The 23,789-nt window shown below is 35.8% G+C and overlaps 1 protein-coding gene across 1 annotated transcript in view; it reads left to right on the top strand.

Moving 5' to 3' along the window:
• The window catches only part of C1H8orf34 (chromosome 1 C8orf34 homolog), a 136,430-nt gene that overhangs the window by 41,563 nt on the left and 71,078 nt on the right, over nt 1–23,789 (top strand). Inside the window, exons 5-7 of the mRNA XM_058814885.1 lie at nt 2,101–2,129; nt 8,170–8,339; nt 12,064–12,230. Coding sequence (XP_058670868.1) covers nt 2,101–2,129; nt 8,170–8,339; nt 12,064–12,230 — 366 coding nt within the window. The remainder of the gene's footprint in view (nt 1–2,100; nt 2,130–8,169; nt 8,340–12,063; nt 12,231–23,789) is intronic.

Genomic DNA, 23,789 nt, shown 5'->3' on the forward strand with positions numbered 1-23,789 from the left:
TTTAGATTATGGATATTTTAAAGTTTTATGTCTTTTATGTAATATAATCAGAGAGGTTAGTAGAGCTTTTTGAGTGAGACATATAGTAGGGCATACTGGTTTTTTCCATACTGTTTTTTTTTGCTACTTTGTTCTTTTAGTACTGATCTTTGACAGGCAACATAGGCAATTGGGTAGTAAAAGACATTTGGCATTTTTTGGAACAGATTTTTGGAAATTATAGGATTACCTTTTATATTTTATTTTACCATACTTGAAAATAAAAGTATTTTAAGGGTTGAGTCAACACAAGATAAAATTGTCCTTCTGTCCACTCCCAAGTTACAAATACCCATTCACAGGGATATGTGAAAGCAGAAGAAAAGGGTCCCAGTCTTCAATATGAGGAAATAAGCCTGCATCAAAACCGAATGAACTATATTAACATTATGGGAAATTGCTAAGAAAAATTAATTTGACTGTTAGAGAGTTTATGTGGTTGTAGAATGGATTGACCTTGGTTATGCAAAATGCATCCATGTGATGGAGAGCTGGTTGATGATAGCCAGATTTTGAGAGATGAGGTGAAAAGAAGCTTGAATTAGGTTTTTACTACCTCCAAGAGTGAAATTATCTTCTCCATTTGGGATTGAAGAAATTCATAGCACCTTTAAGTCTGGTTGATGCAACCTGGCTATTGTACTCTATGGGCATTAGTGTATTGTGTCTGGGCTAAATAATAATCTGAAGTTATTAAAAACTGTCTAATTGCAGTGAGGGATAGAAGGATTAGTCAAAATAGGTCTTTTTCAATTTGATCCACTTTAGGATTCTTGAATTACTGTACATATTTATTTAACTCCTGTCATATTTCTTAGGTGTTGATGAGGCATTTAAATTACAATTGCAGTTCTATTAGAGCTTTGTTCCTTTAAAAGGAGAAATTGCTGTAAGGAATTCATCAAAACTGAGAGGTAGCCAAATAGAGTTTATGATGAAAAGCACAGTAAAAACCCCCAAAGAATTAATGTAGTTATGATATATCAAATAGTATAGACTTATATATGTACAGACTTATATATTAGCTTATACTGCTGCACTCTTTAGTGTGATTTTAGAAGGAGTAAAATCAGCTCTCTATTCAGCTGATAGTACATATCTTTCAATATAATCTCTTGCATTTTGTCAAAGAAGGTGTCTTGATAACATGGTATGATTTGAAAACAATTTTCAAGTGTTTTTATGTATTTCACTTATTTTCACCACCAGGAGAAACTTTTCTTTGGATTTGAAGTTCTAATCTGGAAATGTTTCTTACCAAATCTCATAAGGCTCTAAGAGATGCTTGCTTCCAATCTATCAGAGTTTTCAGCATGGTAGAATTATATATATGATGACTTGAGCACTCCTTGTGATATACTGATGTTTGTAAAAAGTTAAAAGTTCTGAGACCAACTCTGCATATTTACTGTGCTGCAGAATAGAAATAATTGAAGCATGACATGATGGAAGCAAGCATAGGGAAACCTTGGGCAGGCATCTGCAGAAAAGATGAGCAAATTCTTGTTCAGAGGATTTATTTCTTGTTCACAAGTTCTTCTTCAGAGGATTTAGGAAATACTTTGCAGTCTATTGAGACATTTTACTTTATTCTCTGAAGTTCCACCTGGTTTTATAGGATCATTTCCACTATGTATTGTGAAGAAAGAGATAAGAGAAATGTCCATATTGCCCTGTAATTGCAGTATAATGTGTTATGCATGCTGGCCATGATGAGATTTGCATAATAAGGTGTCCATTGGTTAATCTGATATTGCTGATTTAATTTTAGAAAGCAGATAGATGTATGCTTAAATTTGTTGTCACTTTCCTGGCACATCTGCCATTTTCATTTCCATAGTTTTTTGAAAAGTCATTTTGATAATATTGCAGCTGAGGAAAATGAAGAATGTATTGTTTCCAGGCAATTTCACTAATGGAACAAAATAAGATACATGGTACAGCAGCATGCAGAGAACAGTATGTATAGTTTTCAGATCTAACCTTACTTTTACTTACTGTAGTAAAAGATGTGTAGAAAGCATTTTTCTGAATTTGTTTTTCAATCTGTTTTGTTTTCAGGCATTGCTATTTCTGATGAACTCGATAAGGTAAGACTGATAAAAGATGTCTAATGAGCAATACATAGAGACAGATGATTATAATAAGGCTCATGCCACTGTCCTGGCATGCACACCTCTGTTTTTTAGGTTCAGAAGAAATTTGGGTATGGAAAGCTGTATGGGTAAGTACAGTATATGTGGATACATTAAGATCTTGACCAAGGATGAGCTTTCAAGTGTGGAAAAAAAAAATGACTGAGTTTAAGAGACTGTTGGTGAGACCATGGAAATGCTTTTGAACTTGACACCATCTTTGCTTAATATAGTCTGTTGGATTACTTTGCCTACTTTTGGAAACATTTAGCCTTGAATACCTTTTATTAATGAAATAAAATTCTGTATTTGCAAATATGATTTGTGAGAATACTTATAAATTATTTTTACCACCCATATTTACTCAGGAATGCACAAGGCATAAAGATCAGTCTTTACCTCCTTGCTGAATGCAAAAATGGTGTCTTCAGTTCTGGCCATTTTTGATACCTTACACAGTTAACATGAATTTTAATTCAAAATGTAATAAATTCTACATGGAAAGAGTAATCAAGCTAGGTTTATTTAAGTACTTACAGAAACAGAACCAATTTTTTTCCCTATTCTCAGCAGTGAGCAGCAGTGTGCTTCTTGTGCCAAGAAACTTGCATTGTGTTCTTGGTGTCAGAAACCATTGCTGTCAGGAAAATGAGTTCAAAAGGTACGTAAGACACAGGAATTATGCCTAATATAGAACACTTTGTTTTTTTCAATAACTTTCATTTCTGTTGGTAAAATGAGGACACAAATCCTTCTGACACAAGTCATATAAAAATACCTTCACTGAGTTCTCCAAGGAAGGCCAGTTAGGTAAGACTGATGAATGTTACCATGCAGTCAAGTGTGTCTGTGGCTGCCATTTCCAAACTATGGCCTAAGTCTTCCCACAGTTTCCATAACTGGGCTTAGAAGTGATGGTAAAAACAATTAGAAAGTCCTTCCATTAGAACCCTCACCTCTAAGAATACTTAAGAACTCAATTTGTTATGGTTTTGTTGTTGGAAAAACCCTAAAAGATACTCTGTGAGGGAGGAAGAAGACAATTTAGGCTAGAGCCTGGTATTACATACTTTTTACATATATATTTTAGCAAATAATTTCTGGTTGGTTTGGTTTTTATAAAACTATGATATCTTATTGTTCAGAAACATTAATGTTTTTTAAATTTAGTTCTTTAGTATGAAAACTGGATTGGAGAACATAATTGGGAAATTTCCACAGGATGCAGTTTGAGTGAAGAGTCAGGTTTTTTTTGTTACTACATACTTTATTTTTTTATAATTTAAAACTGGATGGTGGTAGGCATAAAAAAAAAGCTTGGAATTAGGTTATGTATGTTCAATTAATACATTGAATGTTCTTGAAATCAAAAGCTATTTCTACAAAATCCCCAAACAATTAAACTCTCTAACATGCACCAGTTGTGCAGTACAGCTCAACATGCTTTCAATGTAGATTTAGAGAAGAGGGATTTTTTTACCTCCATGATGTTCAGTGGACTTCATTTCTATTTCTTGTTTGACCCTTTAAGGATTTTTAATTAATGTAAAATCTAGTCTGCTTTAAGAATAGAAGCATGGCCAGGACCATTCTGTGGAATTCTGCCTCCTAGGAATGATCCCTTACACAAGCTAATTCCTGAAATGTTCCTGTGACTTGTTTCTTCATGTATTATTTGTCTTGGGCTAAAAGCAGCTAAAGACAACCTGATAATACTTGTTTTAACATTAAAGAGAATTGGTTCTATTTCACATGAATGTGTTCATGTGTGATGTTTATTTTTCAGGTATGAATGCAGTCAAGTTTTAAATTTTTAATACCTGCTGATACTAGAGCTTCCTTATCTAAACTGTAGCAGCACTGAAGAATTTTTGAAATCACATTCATCTATGGTTTGGATGAACAATTTAACTCATCAGGTGCATGTCTTTGGACTAGAACAGCATGGCCAAACTTGGCATTGGATTCTAGTAAAACATCAGCATTGCAGAGATGTTATGAGACACATATAAACCTCTTCTATGTGCTCTTCCTTGCTTTACTGTCTTCATGGACAGGAGTATTTTGGGGAGCTAGACTATGACAGAGCCCATAATTATGCTGTTTTATCTGTGGTTTAGATGATGAATCTAGAGAAAACAGAGGATGCATATGTATGTTTCTTTATTTTTGATTCTTTATTTTTGTTTCTGATTGTCTTTTTTTTTTAAAAAATTTCTTTCTGAGTTCAGTAACCTCTAGCTGCCTTTGTCAGGGGAGTACTTAATCAGCATTTTTGGCTGATGTAACTCCCCCTCTAAGTAATCCAGTTAATTAGTTAGTTGCTTAGTTACTCTAGCATTTGGATTTGGAAAACCAGTTTGCTCTGAATCACTTTTGTGAAAGAGTGTTTTATTTAAATGGATTCTTACCAAATATCTCCTAGTATTTTTGTCAGTACTTAGAGCTTTTGTCCGAGGCAGTAATAGAGAAAATACAGGCACCCAAGGTGAGTCTTTCAGTCAATATGGAATTTTTCACTTTGACATAGTCATCTAAAATTTCTGAGTTTACTGATAACCTTGCAAAAAAAGCCAAAAAAATCCTAAAATTACTACAATTAAAATAGGTTTATTGTAGCGATTACCTTCTTTTTCATTTACTTCAGGCTTGCCAGAGGTGTTCTGTCTCTCTTGATGATACAGCCTCTGTCTCTAGGCCATGGAAGCTATGTCAAGTCAGAAACTGGCACTGCAAGTACACTGTGTAAGGAAAGGAAATAAGAAGGGATGCCTTGTCAGTCACATATTTTTAAATGCAGATTTAATATAATACATATTTCTGAACTGACTCACCCTCACTGCCACTGAACAGAAACTATTGAAGGATTTTAGGAAACTGCACACTTCTATGCATAATGTCAAGGGTTTAATGTAAACAAAGAAGAGCTAGGATGTTTGCCTTTTTTTTTAATATTCACAGAGTTCTAGGCTGAAAAAAAATACTCTAGAGGAAAACACTGAAGAGTGAAACCTGTCATAAGATTGTGACATTTGTCTGAAATTCCCAGTGATCTATAATGGGAGATAATGAAGTAATAGAGATCCAGAGTTAGACCCAAGTGAAGATCTGAAAATGAATAGTAAATTTTGACCCTCAATGTTAATATTAATTTTTTTTTCTATGCTGTCTAGGGCATACTTTCTTCTCATATGTAGTATTCTAAAATGAAAACAGGTTACAATTAATAAAATACAGCAAACGACTATTCTTAAGTCATAAAAATAAACAATTTTCTTCTCATCCCAAAGTATTTCTCACTTTGGAGATTCCCTTCAAATCCATATCAGAAAATAGGAATACTGAGCTTTTTAAGTGACGTGTAAATAAATGGATATACAAATGCTGTCCTCTCAGTTAGAGGTTGCATCCAGCAGCCACATCTCAGCCCTGTGTGAAGAGTAGAATCAGCTGTCTGTCAGTCTTTGCCTTCTTCTCCTTTTCTCCAGTTTGGTAGCCACTGATGTGGATAAGTGGATGACACCTAGATTGCACCATGAAATAGTCCTCTTTGTTTTAGTGCAGATTTAAATACCTACCTGTACTGAAAATATTTCTGTGCACATTAATGTCACCGTCAATATCTTCTGCTATTTATGGATGAACGTAAATTGGAAATCAATTAAGATTCTAAATTTATATGAAAAAAAGCAACTGAAACTATGACATCTTGCTTGAGAACAGAATACTTCATCTCAGTATTTTTCAGCCTTTGAAACAGACTGCCAAATGAGCATCCTGGTGTTCTGAATAGAGCTGTCTCTGCTTCGCCATTTGGTGCTTTCACTGAGGCTGCTTATGTAGTTGAAAGGAGGACAATAAATTAGGTCAGTGAAACCATAGTGTACTGAACTAACACAATTCAAAAAGGAAAGTAAGGTGATAAAGTGGGGCAAAGCAGGACTGTGTAATGTAAATTACATTTCTGTTAAGTAGAGTATGAAAGTGCTACTTTATCCCTAAAATGCCTACAAAAGAAATTAGCATAGTGAAGACAGTCACAGAGTGCATGTTCTAGTTATGTATATGTTGATTTTGCAGTGTATAGTGTCAGGAAAAACTTATGGGCAAATTTTTTGGTGCTTTGCATTTTCATTTAAGGGACTGAAAGCTTTTAGCAAGATTGACAATGCAAGTTATTCTAACTAACTCGTTCCAGGAACAATTTTTATTAATTATTAGAAACTATCCTAGGGAGAAAGGGACAGGATAAAATAACTAGAATAACAGTAATAAATCTCAGAAGGGGCCAGATGGTTAATTAACTAATGTAAGCACCTTGTGTAATGAAGGCATTATGAGCAGCGAAACAATCTTTTTTCTAAGCTCACAAGAATTGTTACACTTTTGACAATTTACACTTGTCAAGTGCCCAGAGGTGACTGTCATCTAGTGTACATTACGTGACTATGCCACATCTCCAAATAGAGGCACAAAACAGGTATTTGTAAGTCCATAAAAAACCTTAACTCCAGTGGTCAAGTATCCTAAAACATCTGAAGCCATAGATTCAATTATCAGTGGTCCTTGCAGAAAAAAAAATTGTGTAAAATTGAATTAGACAGTCAAGTGATTGAGAAATATGGACAGAGGTTTGGGGAGTGGAGTGTGGAAAAACAATCACAGGCACATTGCAGAAAGCAAAACAAAAAAACAAGGGTGAATGAGTCAGATCCAGGACCTGGGTTACATTTGACTCTCAAAATAGAGGTTCTTGTGCTCAGCAAAATTGTAGGGTGTAGTCAGAGGGTAAATATAGTCATATTGAATGCACTTTGCAACTTTTCTTTTTGGTTGTTTTTGTTTGTTACTTTCATTTCAGTAGAGGCCTCTACTTCAAACTGCTTTTACTGTATCTGTTTCAATTAGGAGGAGATTTTCAAAAGTGGTTTGTTTTTAGGAAAGAGATAAAATATGGTTTCTAGGCTACCTAGTCAGTGTGCTGTACTTTTTCCAGATGCTTTTTGTTTGGAAAGCATTCTTTTATGGCAGGAATATTTATTGAGGCACTAAGTTAGGTAACAACCAAGGATTTGCTTTCCTGTAATTTTCACTCATTAAATGATAGAAATATATCTCTCCTAATTAGGCACACGGTGTTTGAAATATCTTTAGTAGCCTATGAACAGTGTCATTGAAGAAAAATAATTATTCCTATCCCATAATTTCATATCCTTTTTATTTCTGGTATACAAATGTGTTTTTTAGTTTGACTATGCTGTTCTAAATGACCGTTTATATACAACCATTCTAGTATAATTGAAAACAGAAATACTCACTACATCAGAATGATATTTCATACAATGTAAGGACAACTTGTTACTTTAAGATGGTGCAAGTTATTGCTATTGTTTTGAATATGTCAGTTATATTTTGCTTGCTTCTTGTAATCCTGTCCAGTTTATTGTCCTCCTGTAAGTGATTAAAAATAGTTTCAGAAATGCTTTTTATTCGAATATTAATACCATTTCCAGAATAGAAAGATACATTTTGTAAAGCCCAGCAGGGTTATTTTTTAAATGCAAAATGCAGATGTAGTTATTAGTTTTGCATTAATTCATAATGCAAATAAGAGTGATGCTATTAATCTACAACAGTCTTTTGGTTGGGTTTTTTTAGTACAAGTGGCCTTGTGTTGCTTAGCAGAATAGATACACTGAAAGTTTTAAGAACTGTGCATTTATTAAAAAAAGTGATTTTTCTACAGTTGCAGTTAAAAAAAATTAAGGAGTGATTTGAGGCATCAGGGCATCAGGGTACACAATTATTTCTTGGAATTTTGTTAATGAAGAACTTTTCCTTAGTTCATCATTGTTTCTGGGTATTTTGTAGCCCTCTAAAATGGTAATGCAATGTATTGGTTTTGTACTTCTAAAATATTTTTTTTTCTCTGTTTACATCTAGGGTTGAGAACAAGCAGCCCATTGTTATTTTTTGTCATTTTATTTCTCTTCAGGACACAGCAGGTTTTAACACCCCCCTTCTCAGACCTCGTGTTATTGGAGAATGGATTGGCCGTGAAGAGAATGATGCAGACCCTCTGGCTGCTGAGATGCTGCAGCCACCAATACCAAGGAATAAAAATGAGCAGTGGGACAGCGAGGATAGCAGCAGTCCTGGAGGAAGGTGGGTTTTTCATCTGGTCTAGAAACTTTATATTTTGTGAAACAGAGGTGTCTTTGTTACAAAAATCCCATTTCTGAGGGCAGAGTGCAGAGGTTTTGAATTCTCATGCCATAGTGTGGGCACATGCAGAATAAGTAGAAGTCATTAATATGTGACTTTTTTCTTCTCATGCTTTTCTAAATGATTAACTTAATACCCATTTGCAATCCTATGGATTAATTCCCATGAGAAAAGCTAAGTGTATTTTGACATGGTTGGGGTCCATCGTGTAATAATGTTGTGATGTATAGCTTCATTCAGATACTTCATACCCTTCCATCTTTCCCAGGCTGGTACTAGCTATTTATTAATCTTCCTGACACTTCAGTGATAAATCTGGTTTTCTCATTTAAAGGAGAGATAGGCAAGGGAAGCAGTATCTATGTTATTTTTAACAGGACTTCCTAAATTCATTTTCATTTCACATCTTAGCTTTTTTGGTGTTAATAACAAGTCTTTCTCGAAGAGAAATTTTGTTCTCTGCAGTAAATAATTTCTGAAGATTTATTGTGCTTGACTGAAAGAGTTTGTGCTTCAGCTACGTGGGAGAGAATATTATAATTCAAGGAGTCAATTTGCCATGATTTAAAGATATGTTTATCACAGAAGGTTAAGTACTCACAGACTTGCTTTAAAAGGGATAAATCTTCTGCACTGCCTCTGTTAATTGACTTAAGCACCTACATTTCTCCCTTAGCCTTGGAGCATATCCCTTGGGTTATCTACATTGGAATTCACCTCTGTGTCACACTGAAACTAATGTGTCACTGGCTGTGCTCTTACAGACTGCATTCATTAACTTTCCTCACATCTTGGGAATATTTGTTATCCATGAGTACTTCATTTAATTAGATTATCGTGGGGGTAGCTATGAGTACTACTATTTCAAAGAAGTAGCAGCGTGTAGTAATGATCCCTCAGCCAGCCCTTGGAGAGGAACCAACACAACTCAGACTCTGGGTCTCTTCAGTGCAGTTCCTGGGAAAATAATGGAGTCAGCAACTGGCACTGCAGCTTGATTGTGCAGGCCTGGATTTCTTTTTCCTTATTCAGCAGTTCAGTAAGAGCATTGAATAAGGATCTGTTCCGTGTTTCAGAGCAAATTGAGGATATTGTATCCCTTCTGTCAATAGAAAGGAGAAGGAATAAACATCTCTGTCTAATTTCCAGAAGAGAGCAAAGAGGTTTAGTTCTGAGCAACAGACATGATTCAAAGCAACACATTTTTCTCTTTGTAGAGGATGGTACAAGCTGAGAGAAACCTCACAGCTAATACTATAATTAAAAATGTGATTAATGGCGTTGAGTGTAGTATTTGAGGAATCATGTCAAGTATCATGACAAAATCAGGTCTCCTGGTGTGTGAATAAGGAGAATATAGGGAACTTGATGCCAGGAAAGACTCATGGGATACTGATGTCTCTGTTTGTAGGTGTAGTAAGTGCTGAAGGCCTACTGAAAAATATGTATTGCTAAGTGGGAGTACTGATTTTCAGTGGAAATGAGTAACTACTAAATTACATGCAGCATATGGATTTACATTTGGATGACTGATTTTATGTCTGGGATAATTCTTTGCTTCATTAGCATTTCATCAGCTTTTGTATGGTATTTATAAAAATCATGTTTGCAGTCTTGCAAACGAATCATAAGGTTGCAGAACTTCAAGATTGTGGTGATTCTAAAATTGATGTCAACTATATATGGAAATTTTAAAGACCCATGTTGATCAGGGTTAATATGAATATTTAATAATATTTCACTAATAACTGGCAGTTTCTTAAAGGTCTCATTTAATGTTACTGTGAATTAAAGTGCTATTAGCAGAATTTTGGAAATGACCACACACCAAATGCACAAGACAAGTACCAAGTAATAGTAACTTAGTTTTAATGTAGCGAATAACTAGTACATCTAAAAGTAGTGGGAAGAGTGTGTTTTGCTCTCAAAAGAGTGACTTTATCAGTTGTAAAGAAAGTTTGTCTATGTCATCTGTATTGCAGTAATCTATTTCATAGCTAATGTAGCCTTAAGTAGTTAAGTTACCTTTTGTAAAAACAAGTTTCATTTTGGAAAATGAAAGAGAGAGCAATTTGAAATATCCACATTCAATGTTTCCAGTTTTATCTTGTTAAATTTTATTTAGTAACACTTTTAATAAAGGGTGATAGACTGTTTATCACTATTTATCAGGATTTATGGGATAAACCAGCAAACTCTTAGAACTAATTATAATACTCAGTTAAAATACAAGAATGGGAAAGTCAAAGCTGTAATCATTTTATTTTTTCCAGGTCGTATGTTTTGTTTTACCTGTCGCTAAACATAAGGAAATGGTACATATATGAAACACAGAATAAATATACAAAGGATTAGGCACTGACAAATCACTGGCAGAGTAAGTGGCATTAGTGAGGTGTGATACAATCACCATTTCCTCCTGAAAAACATGCATTCCTGTGATGATGAGCAACGGAAGCGGATGTGTCATGTATTTGAAAGCCAGGCCCGGTAACTCAAAAAGAAAAAAAAAAAAGAGCAACTAAAAGGACAGGTGTCACTCCTGCTCTGACTGGGAAGGACAATGTAGCCAGTCTGAAGTAGCTCTGTTAGAGATGTCTTGTCAACTGGGTGAAGGGTTGCCTTTTTGTCCTCAATGTTCTGGATTGCTACAGAGGAAAGATTGTGTTTGTCACTGGTTTTGCACTGCTCTCTGTTGCTGCTGTAAGGAAGAAAGGAAGGTATTAATAAGTGATAAGAGACCATAGAAAAGTGCTGAGGGCAGTCCTGCTGGTACTGAGCTCATGTTTCAGAAATTTGAAGTCCATGAAAATAGGATTAAACTCATTTCCAAGTCACTATTAGTAGTTTTCTCCATGAAAAATTTCTTGGAGGAATTCTGAGAAGATGTAAGGCTCTTGGGAATCTTCCTCCAGGGATAATGTATGTACACAGTGGGGAATTTGAGTGATTTTTATTAGATACTCTTGTCTCTTCGAGCATGGAATGAACTAGGACAGCATAACCTGATGTCCTAAACTCAAAGCCTGTTCTTCATCTCCAGGGTGCACTTTGTCTTATTTTTGCTGAAGAAATCAACAATTGTTGATTATATTAAAAATCATACATTTGCAACAATTCTGCCTTCCTGCAACAGACTATAAGGACAGTCTGAGGTGCTGGTGGTATGCTCATGAGGTGCCCCTCATGTGGGGCACCAAACTTCTGTCTGCTTTGTGTTGATACAGTAAGGAATGACACACTGTAGCAAGTCCTGCCTTAGACCTTTCTAACATCTGTGCAATTCCAGTTGTCTGTTATTTAGGTCAGAGGCACAACTCAACAAACCAGGAAAAATGCTATAATCCTGTGGGGTAATGGTATCGAAACCACTCTAGAGAGCAGTTCTTTATTGTCAACTTCTTGCTATGCTTATCAGTATCAGTAGCTTATCAATAGCTTAGTAATACTGATTACTAATTGGCATCCTGTCATTCTATGTGTGTAGCTTATTTAGACTTGATTAGTGCACATAAAAATCAATGGGAAATTTCCCAAATTCAATCAAAACTTTAAGTAGAAACTGAAAATACTAAATGTCTTAGAACATGCAATGATCAGGGAATGAGTGATGTATTTTGAAGAGGGCACCAGTAAGAGAAAGTTGTGCTTTCCTCCCTCACAGCTTAAAAATGGAGCCAAAGACCAAAGGATTAAAACATCAACAGCAGCAACATAAGAAGCTGCTGGCTGCCATGCTTTCTCAGGACTCCTTTGATTCTGCTCAAAGCACAGCTCCATCTGTAACCGAAGAAGACATTGACAATGAAGATGATGCAATGGAACTACTGGGTAACTGCAAAAAATTATGTGTATTTTCTGAATTTTTTTATTATAAAAAATCAAACAGAGATTAGTCAGAAACTGCTCCCTATGCTTGAAGCTAAAGTATTTAGCAGCTGTGTGAAGGTACATTGGGGTTTAACATGAAACTTTCAGGAGAAATATAAGGAGGACCATAAATGTGTGTGAATAAACTCCTAGCTGCATCCAAATTCCATGAAATCAAATGCTTCAGGTGCTTAAAGTAATTAATTTGGTTTCCTATATAAATCCCTTCCACATTTTATTTGCAGAATGTATTTCTCTACAAGGAACAGAATCAGCTTCACTGTCTTTCATCTGGTTCTATTTTTTCTTAGCTGCATCACAGTTTTAGCCAGTAGTTTTTTTTTTTACTTACTAGCTACATAAAGCTTATGTAATGTGAATTTGTAACCTCTTCAGAGGATTTGGTTGTAATTTTCCACTAGACTGTATTGTATCTTAAATTGCACTCTAGAAGACTTCATGCTCATTGCTGCCTCCCTTTCCCAGAATTACTAATTGTATTTAATTAATAATGGTTCTAATTGTACTTAATAATTTCTTTTCTGCTATTTTTCAGATTTTCATTGTATGATGCTTAAAAGGCAGTCATGGATTTCATTATTTGTTAACAGTTTCTGTTCAATGGAACTTTATGTGGGATCAAAGCATGGGAAATTCACAATCTCAGAATAACTGAAGTTTCTTGAGTTTATGAATTCTGGCATGATTTTTCTTTTTCAGGTTGGACTTAATCTAAAAATCAGGAAAACACATGCTACTCGTTTTACTTTCTATATTTCTTTTGCATCCTTACTATAGTCTTCAAAGAAACACAGTATAGGTGAAGTTGGAGGGGACTGCTGGAGGTATCTAGCACAACCTTTTGCTCAAAAAAAATCAGCTATAGAAGGTTCTTATGAGTGAGCTTTGACTTTCTCCAAAGATGGAGTTTCTACAACATCTCTGGGCAGCCTGTTCCGGTGCTTGACCATGCTTATGGTAAAAAAAAAAAAAAAAAAAAAAAAAAAATTAAAGAAAAAATATATTCTGTTTAATTCATTGCAAATTAATACATTATTTCCTTTAATTTTTCAGTAGTTTTAAGTTGGATATATGCATCTCTTTTACAAGAAAGAAGAGAATGGCCTGGATCACTCATTATTTATCACATACAGAATAGATTTTTTGTTAATTTCTGTGCAGATAGTGAGCAAAATGTATCCAATAGATGTACAGGTGTTTTCTTCCAGACAGTTGAATCCCTGAAGGTAGCTGGAATCAAGAAGGCAGTATAAAGGAATTTTCTAGTGTCTTGACACTTGGGTAGAAAATGATCTATGTACAAGCTAGTGTTTTGGGGTTTTTTTTAATAAGTACTTGATTGTAAGAATACATTCTAGTTTTGTGCCATGCAAAAGAACTAAGAAAGTTCATGAGCAGGACCTCCAGTTTGAGTAGGGTGTTATATAAATGAATGTAAGATTCTGAGGCAAACTCCTGACATATTTGAGGAGTAGCCATGTTGTAGTGATTATAATATTGCCATGTAATAGTAACACCCACTGAGTACTCAATATACACTGAGCTTTTAGTGGTATTTAAAGTGCAGTGCTTCTGAAAAACTGACTTTTATTTTAATTCTCATTTTGCAATTTGCTGACAGCATATGTTATATTTGGTATAGTGGTTACACTACACTACATTCCCCAGAAATGCTCAAAATTTGAGACTATGACTGTGTTACATGGGAAGGATGTTTTAGTTTTTATTTGAAGGTAACATAAAGAAATTCATTAGTGTATTTTCCAAGTCAGTAACTGTTACTGTGATTGGTTTTTTGTTTTTTGTTTTTTTGTTTTTTTTTTTATTATTATGTACCACATTAGTCTATTAACTGCTTTGTTGCTTTTTACACAACCTATATGCAGTATAACTAATTTTAAGTCATGGCTTTCTGCCATCATTGAATTGCAGAGCATTGTTGCATATAGCTCTTTGATTTGTTCTCTTCAGAGTTCAGTATTCTTTGTTTATTCAACCCTTTCTTAAAAAATTACAAAACTTTATGCTTCTAAGTCAGGATTCTGGGAAAACTGTTCTACAATTTATAGCAGATAATTTAAAGTGTACACTACATTTAAAATGCAGAACACAAACATCCATCTTTAGGTGTGTTCAAGAGGATCTTTTTCAGATTTTGGTTGATTTATTTAGGTATTAAAAGCATGAAGCTGACTTTTTGCATATTTTCTTTAAAAAAACTCCATCGCCTAGGTGAGTCGATGAAGCTTTTAGCTAGAATTCTTTTATATTCCAAATAAAAGAAGCAATTACATTGTTATCCATTTCAAAAGAAATTTATGTGCAAAGAAGAAAAAGAATTTTACAGGGCTATATTCTGATTTCAGTTATCACTTTTTATATGTAAGATAAGATGCATAGGAGAGCTGTTCCCATGCTGGTGACTTTCTAATTGTGTTCAGTTAAGCAGGTGACTGAAATACATTAGTGACTGATAACTTCATAATGGGAAGGATCTTCTTGACTTCAAAAAGCTGAGAACTGTAACTGTCAATTCACATGTGTTTGTAAATCTTGAAGGGTCTGGGATGGCTGGGACAAAATTATATCAAGGGACTGATTTTTTACACATCATAATGCCAAGTATTGTGTTTTGTAAATCTCACCAGGAGCTGGCGTAATCATTTGAGAAATTCTGCAGCCCTTTTTGGAGTTCTAAGACTTTTGGGCTTAAGCTGTCTCTCATATTTTGGTGAAGTCCACTGAGACTTAGAAATTATGTTACTCTCTCAGTATCTCACTGATGTGCATTGGAGAGGGCTGAACTGTTATTTTCCCTGAAGTTGCTGTGAATATTGATTATGCAGTCACCAAAGCATGACTCGTTTGGTTTTAAAAAATCAATTGACTAAGTGTAAAAATATAATTGCTTAAGTGTATTGCTGTGCATAAACATACACATTGTAAAAATATATGGATTTCTGTAGCACACTTGTATACTATAATGCATACTTAAATACACATTCTTAAAGTTTTTACAAGTTAAGGAAGATGAGAAAGACATTCTGTGTTGTTTTACACAGTCATGGCATAGAGAACAAGTCCTGTGAGGAGCAGCTTAGGCAACGAGGGTCATTTGGCCTGGAGAAAAGGAGGCTCAGAGGAAACCTTTTCACATTCTCCAACTTTCTGAAACAAGGTCAGATGGAGTTTTCTGTCTTCTCCCATGTAAGAAGTGATAGGACAAGGCCACAGGTCATGCCAGGGGAGATTTAGTTAAATATTAGGAAAAGTTTTTTCATGGAAGGGTTTGTCAACTATTTTAACAGGCTGCCCAAGGAAATGGCTGAGTCATTAACCCTGGAGGCATTTAAAAGATGTATAGATGTGACACTTAAGGACATGGTTTAGTGTTGGCAGTGCTAGGGCAATGGTTGAACTTGATGATCTTAATGGTCTTTTCCAGCCTAAATGATTCTATGATTCCATGATATTTAGTCATAATACTCAAGCAGCAATTTCTTGCATTTGCCCAATCTCTCTGTGTGCTCACAGTACTAAAAGTGTTACCATGTGTTAACAGATGCTGTGCAGTAGTTAACTCTATAGCACCTCTGCAAAGGGGACCCAGAAGTGCACTCATACAACTGTGGTTGAAGCCAAATTCCTGCAATTGATATATATGCCAGTCTGTTTGATTCTGAAGAGCATCTCTGATTTCAATGCAAATAATCTTATATCTGAGCTGAACTTAATTGTTTGGAGCATCGGGACTTGTAAAACTCTTCTTTTCTTTGGAGCTGTTTTCACAAAAATGATGGGTTTTTTTCCATAATGTATAAATTTGAAGTGAAAGTTCAGTGATTGTTTGCCTCTGTTTATTATGTGTAATTCCTTCTCTACAGTAATAAACCAGAATCTTTAAAGATAGAAATGCACTTCAATTAGTAATAAACTTTCCAATTATTGCTTTGGGAGATACCTGATGTGTTCTTTTTCCTTTAATAAGTCTTCTTCTAATCTTTAGAATTTCTTTTTTCTCTTCAAGAGCTTTCAAATGTTAATTATTTAATTATTTTAACACCCTTGAAAGGTTGTCTGGTGATATATTTACATTTTATAACAAGAGAAGATAAATAGAATATAGTGGAGATTGCATTTGCCTGAAGGATGAGACTGTAGCTCAGTGTCTGGTAGTTTACCCCTTAAATATCTATACTGCTTTTTTAATGAGCTTCTGAGTCATTATGAAAGGGTGTGCAATCTTCAGTGTTTTCAGTGCATTTCCTGTGATTTAACAGATGTTTTCCTTGGTTTCTAAAGGTCTTTGACAACATGCAGGAAACTGACTCTAGGCATGATAAATTATACTAATACTAGCAGCAGGTTGTTGTTTTTTGTTGACTTTCCCAGATGAACAAAACCTTCTCCATTATGTGACTAGAATACAGAATTTTCAGAAAAGAGACCACAAAGCCCTGGGAAAGATGATGTGAGTTGTACTACATCTTCCGAACAATTTTCTGGCCTGTAGCCCATTTTGTTGTCATTTAAGTAGAATGATTGTTTGAGAGAAAGATGTATGAATTGCACCTAATGTTCCCTTTCACTGAGTCTTGTGTTTTTGGAAGCTATTGGGAAACCAGTGGGCATGTGCTGTGTAGGGCAGGAGCAGAGAATGACACCCCTGGGAGACAGGAGGCCTCCTGCATGCTGAGACTGGCTGTGCTGTACACTGCAAAGTTTTCAGTGGCAGTTACAGTGCTCTGGTGTGTGTGTAACAGATGTCCTCTAGAAGAGCACTCAAGCTCTATCAGGTGTGGGTTTAAATACCTTTTTTGAGGTAAAAGTTCAGCAAATAGCATATTCAGTTTTTCTAGTTTTTCTGCAAATGTATAAAGTCACAGAGCAAGAGAAATGTGCAGGTCTGTTTAATGTCATTCATGGAGTTCATTGATTTCACTTCATCTTGTGGCCTTTTGCTAAGAGACAGAAACATCTGTGAGAATATTTTAGTTCATCTGAGAATAAGAAAAGCTTTAACTTGTTTTCAAAGGAGACGGATTTGGTGTTTAAAGTCCTGATAGAATCCTGCTCTTGCATTTTACTATGCTTAATACTAGAGGTATTTGATATTTAAATAGAATTTTTGGACTGACAATAGATTTCAGTAAGCTAAGTTTGTTTGGTTAAGAGTGTGTTAGAATAAATTATTAAATGAATTAGTCATATATTGCAACACTTGTTACAACTGCTGTTTAGATAAGCATAAAATGGATTGAAAGTGAGGTTGATTGTGCTTCATATTGCTATAGGGAAAGTAGAAAGAGAAAACCAATTATAGCTAGAGATACTAGTTTTTCTTGAGTTGAAACAAGTTACATGAGCTAAATAAAAAAGCTTCAAAAGAATGATTAATTATCAAGGAATAGATGTGTACTGAATGTAATGATATGCAGAACCCTAAAATGTCATTCATTTATAGTTTGTAAAAGAAAACCATTTATTTTAAACATGTACCTAAACAAGAGTGGAGAAAGTGTATGTCCACTACTAAACATGTCCTATGCACCACATCTACACCTCTCAAGCCACTTTCCTGGGCATCACCTGGCATGACTTGGATCCTTGTGCTGTCACTTGCTACACGGGAGAAGAACCTGACCCCCACCTAGCTACAATGTCCTTTCAGGGAGTGGAAGAGATCAGGTCACCCCTGATCTCCAGGCAAACCCATCTCCCTCAGCTGCTTCTCATTATAGTTGTGTCCCAGACCCTTCACCAGCTGCCTTTTTCTGGATATGTTCCAGCACTACAATGCCTTTCTTTTAATGAGGGGTCCTAAACTGAACACAGGATTTAAGGTTGGCCTCATCAGTACTGAGTACAGAGGGACAATCACTGCCCTGGTCTTGCTATTCTTGATCCAAGCCAGGATGCCATTGGCCTTCTTGGGCACACGGCTGTTTCATGTTCAGTCATCTATCAACCAGCACTCCCAGGCCCTTTTTCTCTGGGAAACTTTCCAACCACGCTGCTCCAGCTTGTAGCACTGAGTGGGGTTGTTGAGACCCAAGGGCAGCACCCACCCCTTTGCCTTGGCCCATCAATCCAGCCTGTTGAGATCCCTCTGCAGAGCCTTCCTTTGGCAGATCAACACTCCTGCCCAATTTGGTGTCATCTGCAAACAGACTCAGGGTGCCCTTGATCCGTTCATCCAGATTATTAAACAGGGCTGGCCTCAGTCCTGAGCCCTGGGGAACACCGCTGGTGACCAGGCACGAGCTGGATGTAACTCTATTCCCTGCCTTTCCAGACAGTTTTTTATTCAATGAACAACTTATCCAAACTGTGAGCAGCCAGTTTCTTCAGAATACTGGGGAAATGGTGTCGATTACTGATGTCCAGGGGGACACCATGCACAGCATTTCTGTTGTTCAGTAAATAGGTCACCTTGTTGTAGAAAGACATCATGTTGGTCAAGCAGACACTGCCTTTCATAAACCCATACTGGGTGAGCCAAATCCCCGTGGACATGAGGTTTTCCTTCATGTGCTCTGTGGTGGCTCTCGAGATGAGCTGCTCCATGGCCTTCTCTGGCACTGAGGTCAGGCTAACAGATCTGTACTTCACCAGATCCTTCTGGCTGCTCTTGTGGATGGGTGTCACGTTTTCTAACCTCTCACATTTGCATGTCAATGAATTATCTTTATGTACTTGCCCTGATCTTGTATCATCCCTAGAAATGGGATATCCCTAGGATGTTGGATAAATTGATGTCCAAACTACTTTGTACTTTGTTTAGGCATACTGGGGAAATCATTCTGGGGCAATATTTCGAAGGAAATCCAGCAGTGGATGTCATTACTTTTGTGCCTGGATCTGTTTTAGTCGGGGTGCTGAGCCTCCAATATTAGTAATTGGCACTTGCATTCCCATATACTCTGCATGTATTCTTTAGCTTGCACTGCAGCTCAAAATGAGGATGTTGGAGTTCACAAGCTGGTTGGGGAGATCTGGCCCACTTGACTGACTAGTCTGTGTGCTAAACTTGCTGCCAGCTCCTGAGCAATCCCATTCTCTTTTTGAAGCATGCAGGGAAAGAAAGTAGGAAAAAAGTCAGTTACAACAGTCAAACTTCTAATTTAGTAAGAAATTACAGGATTTCTTCACTTGGAGATTCAGAAGAGAGCAGGGGAACCCTGTGAGCTCTGGTGAGGGTTCTTTCCCATTCTGTTAAAGACATTTGAAATTGCTGTTTTTGTAATAGGAGGACAGGGTTGATCTAGAGCTGTCCAGACAATTCAGGGAGGTGATAGCAGAGTGAGAGTTACTATGATTACTGGATTTTGGGTATCACAACCCCATAGAGCTGGTGTTTGAATTGCTTTATAAAATTCCTTTGCTTTGGGGCTCTTTTCAGCTACTGAGGAGAGATTGTTCATCCAAGTAATAGATAGGGAGAGAGATTCAAAGAGACATTTATGAATTTAATTCATACTGTGAGGCAGTGGTGTGAAGGCAAGAAATTATATATCCAAACACAGCAGAGCATAGAGGTATTTTTCTTGTTAATATGTGGCTTGTTAATTAGTGTCATGTTTTTCTTAATTGCTAAAATATCAACTTCTATGAATAAATTGTCCTTTATTTTATATACACATAATTTACTGACAATAAGATAATTACTGCCAGCAAGAACATTCAGTGAAGTATAAATTTAGAAGGGTTTTGATAGTTGGCCATAGAGATCTACTTATACATATAAAATCACACATATAAGTTCTACAAATCCCAAATAAAATATATTTTTTGCAAGAGTATTTCTTAGGTTTTTGCATCCTAAATCATAGTGCTGTTTATAATAATGGACAGAATTTGACATATATAACAATACAAAGAAAAAATTGAAACAAAATTAACCAAGCCAAAACTATGTATGAAATACTTTAAAATGTGCTTGTATGTTTGTCTTCCTAAACTAGAATTTATTGAGAGGAAGGTGTTGGAAATCCATGTAGAAAAACTGATTCCATTGCCATGTGCTGCAGAACACCATAGCAACTTTTTAAAAAATTCATATTAGGTTTTTCTGATGCATTAATTGCTTGGTGAAGCCTTTCCAATTGTTGAAACTGTAATTTAATGCCATTTGCAGAAAATGGGTTTATTTACATTTCCTGAATATAGTTGTATCTAGTACAGTTAGGGGAAATTGTATGGCATTTCTGAAGAAGGCTATTTATTGAATCTGATGCACCCAAAACTAAGACAGTTGTGTTGAAATACTATGGCTATCTTGTCTACTTATGTAAGTGTTACAATTCAAAACTTGTTATGTACTGTTTCCCAGTATTTTATCCTGTACTTGCTTTTGTTTTTCTTTTTTATTTAGTTTTGGTAGTTGATTTTGCCACTCCAAATTTGTTTGAGAAATAGGTTATTTGTGGTTTATTCCTAACTAGTATATTGAAGTGTATTTTAATTACTGCTTTTCTGCAGTTTTAAATTTACATTAGTGGCTTCTATTAAGAGTTAGATTTGAAACTGTTTAGTCTATTTCCAAAACTGATAATGTATGCCATGCAAAATGATCACCAGAAAGCATTAATAATCAAAATATATAATTTTTGCTGCTTCCTAACATTAGAAGCCTAATTTGACATGATTTAGTGGAATTGTGTTGGCACTTGTCACGACATGAGCTTATATGCTTCTTATGTGGAGCACAGTGACTATTTAAGGAGAATTTTGGAGGAAACTAAAAAATTATATATTAAACTGAGGGCTCATGATGCTCCTTCCTCTGCCATTAAAGAAAAGGAGAAAAAGAGGAGAAGGTCCATTAATGTTACATGTCAATGTAGATAGATATCACTTTTATGAGAACTTCAGCAACCATGTATGAATAGATTCTGGAAGGGAACAGAAGAGTATTTTGAGAAATTATATCCTCCAGTTGTTACAGAAATTTAGAATTGCAGAACTGTGTCCTAGTCTCAAAGAAAGAGTCAGCATTTAGGTGATAAGCCCTGAAAAAGCTCAATCTGCTTGAATCTTTTACTTGAAAGTGAAAGCTAAATTATGAAAGCTAGATGTGTGGCTCAAATGCATAGCTGTACTCTATATAGTGCAAGGCTCAAGCAGCTCAGAACACTCAGTGGCAGTAGAAAGAGTCACTTCTTCATACTTTGGTTTAACTGTTTTCTACATCTTTATGTGTCTCAGAAGGGTCAGTTAAATTTGTTTCACTTTCAGGTGGAGTATGTAATGGAGCTGATCCCAAGTCTGCTAGTGCTAGAATGAGGCTGTGGCTGGGTTTTTAGGTGGGTAGGCTTGCATGCCATCATAGTACGGAGAAATCAGGTGTCTAATGCATTGCTGCCATCTCTGTCTCCTTCTCTCAAAAAAAGACTTTTGATGTGGAATGTAGCATTTGTTTGCTATGTACTTGATACATTTTAGGGTCTTCATACAAAGTAGTTTTAGGTAGTTTGCCTTGAAACAGTAAGTATTTCTCTTGTTGTTTGAAGTTAGGTTTAGTGTTCTCTATAATTACTGTTTAGTTGATACTCTTAGCATACCTCTTTGCCCCTACATCACTCATGAGTTCATTCTTGTATTAATTATTCCTCTTCTGCCAATAGTATGGGAAAGTCACACAAAGCTAAATTAAAATTTGTTCCCTGAGGACTGATTCCTTGTTTCCTTTCAATAAATGAATGCACCAAAAATTTCTGGCTTTTCTCTGGGCAGGAAAGGTATTGTTTCTTGCTCATTCCAACAGACTATGCATTTGGATTTGGGATTTCCTACCTCATCTACCCCAAATACTTCCAGTTAAAGGTAAGCTGATGTAAAAATTGTGTGCTACTCCATTTTCTTTTTGGTGGGGCTTTCTTTTGTTACAAGGCAATGCTTTGTGATGTTAAGGGTAGTTGTTTGCCATGTGGCAGGATAACACAGCAGCTGATGTTACCTCTTCCAAGATGTATAGACAGCAAATCATATGATAAAATAATACAGTTACCATCAAAACCTGTAGCAAAAAATCAGCAGCCCAATAAATATTAGTGGATTATCAGGGAGAAAAACCCAAACTTAAACAGTATCTATACAGCCAGTTACTAAAAGCCTTTTAATTTTGGCTTGTAAGGTTAGTATGTGCTGAGGCTTGACATCCAGTTTAGCAACTGATATAATTCACAATAGTCACTATGGTTTATTGATGCAGAATTAATAGAAGTACTATTCAAAAATATTGATAAACTCTGACAGATTTCTGAATCACAGAAAATAAGTAGGGAGTACTGACTGTGAGTTTGTTACTTTGGAAGTCAGACTGAAATGTTTATGTTACATTGGACACTCCCAATGTTAGTTACTCCAGAAGATTGATCATTTAGTTGTTAATGTGTAGTTAAATATTTGGGTTTAGATTCACAGATTTGCCCTGTGGATTTGTAAGTATGAGAAAGAGACTGAGAATTAGGTGTATGATTTTACTGAGAAGAAATAATTGGATTGTAAGGTAAAACAGATAAACTGTAAACCTGCCATTTTTTAGAGTGAAACCTAACAAAATGAAATTGGAGTTGACAAGTACTGTAACAGGGTGGGGGAATAATACTCTAGCTTTAGTAACACATTCTTGTCCACAAGTGGGATATTTCAAAATAACTAGTATTCCCAGCAGAAACAACATGAACTAGTACATCTGATAGCTCATGTATGTGTGATATTATCTACTAAGAGTAAAATAATAAAATAAGAGGAAATGATTTAGAGAAGAAGTGATAGTGCAGTTAGGAGGACTAATAGAAAAAGAGAGCCTTATCTTCCTTTTTCTTTTTAAAAATGGCAAAATAATAAACAGAAATGTGGGTCAAATAAGAAGCTCAGGTTTTCTGAAGTTTTAACTGCTGCAGCAGATCTATGTACTTTGATGTGATGGGATATAAGAGTTTTGAGATAAGAAGATAGTAAAGAAGTAGAAGTGCTGCCTTTTCCATGCCTTTCACATTCACTTGCAACTTGTGTTTTTTTACAATCCTTTAAGAAACAAAAAGAAAAGAAAAATATTAAATACAGGGAGTAGTATACAGGATATAGGTTGTGATAGCAAAGAGATTGAGTAAGTTATGCTGCAGCAAGTCTAGCAGCTAGAAGCAGGAGACATCCCTTTTAAGACTGTCCAGTATTTATAAAGCAGTCCTATCTAAGGGTTGAAGCTGAGGGAACTCAGCCCCCAGAGCTGAAGTGGAGGTTCCTGAGAGGAGTCACACCCTTTACTGAGGTGCACAGCAGGAGGGTGAGTGATGCTGGGCAGAAATTGATACCGGCAAAATTCTCATTAAATATAAAGGGGAAAAAAATCAGTGTATGGATTATTAACTGCTGAAACAAGTTTCTCAGGGAGGTTTTGGAGTCACTGGCCTTGGATGTTTCCAAAACTCAGCTGTGTAAAACCCTGAGCTTCTTGGATGATGCTACTTTGAGCAGGACAGGGAGCCCTAGACA

This window comes from Ammospiza caudacuta, chromosome 1 (genome assembly GCF_027887145.1).
Source record: "Ammospiza caudacuta isolate bAmmCau1 chromosome 1, bAmmCau1.pri, whole genome shotgun sequence".
Lineage (NCBI taxonomy): Eukaryota > Metazoa > Chordata > Aves > Passeriformes > Passerellidae > Ammospiza > Ammospiza caudacuta.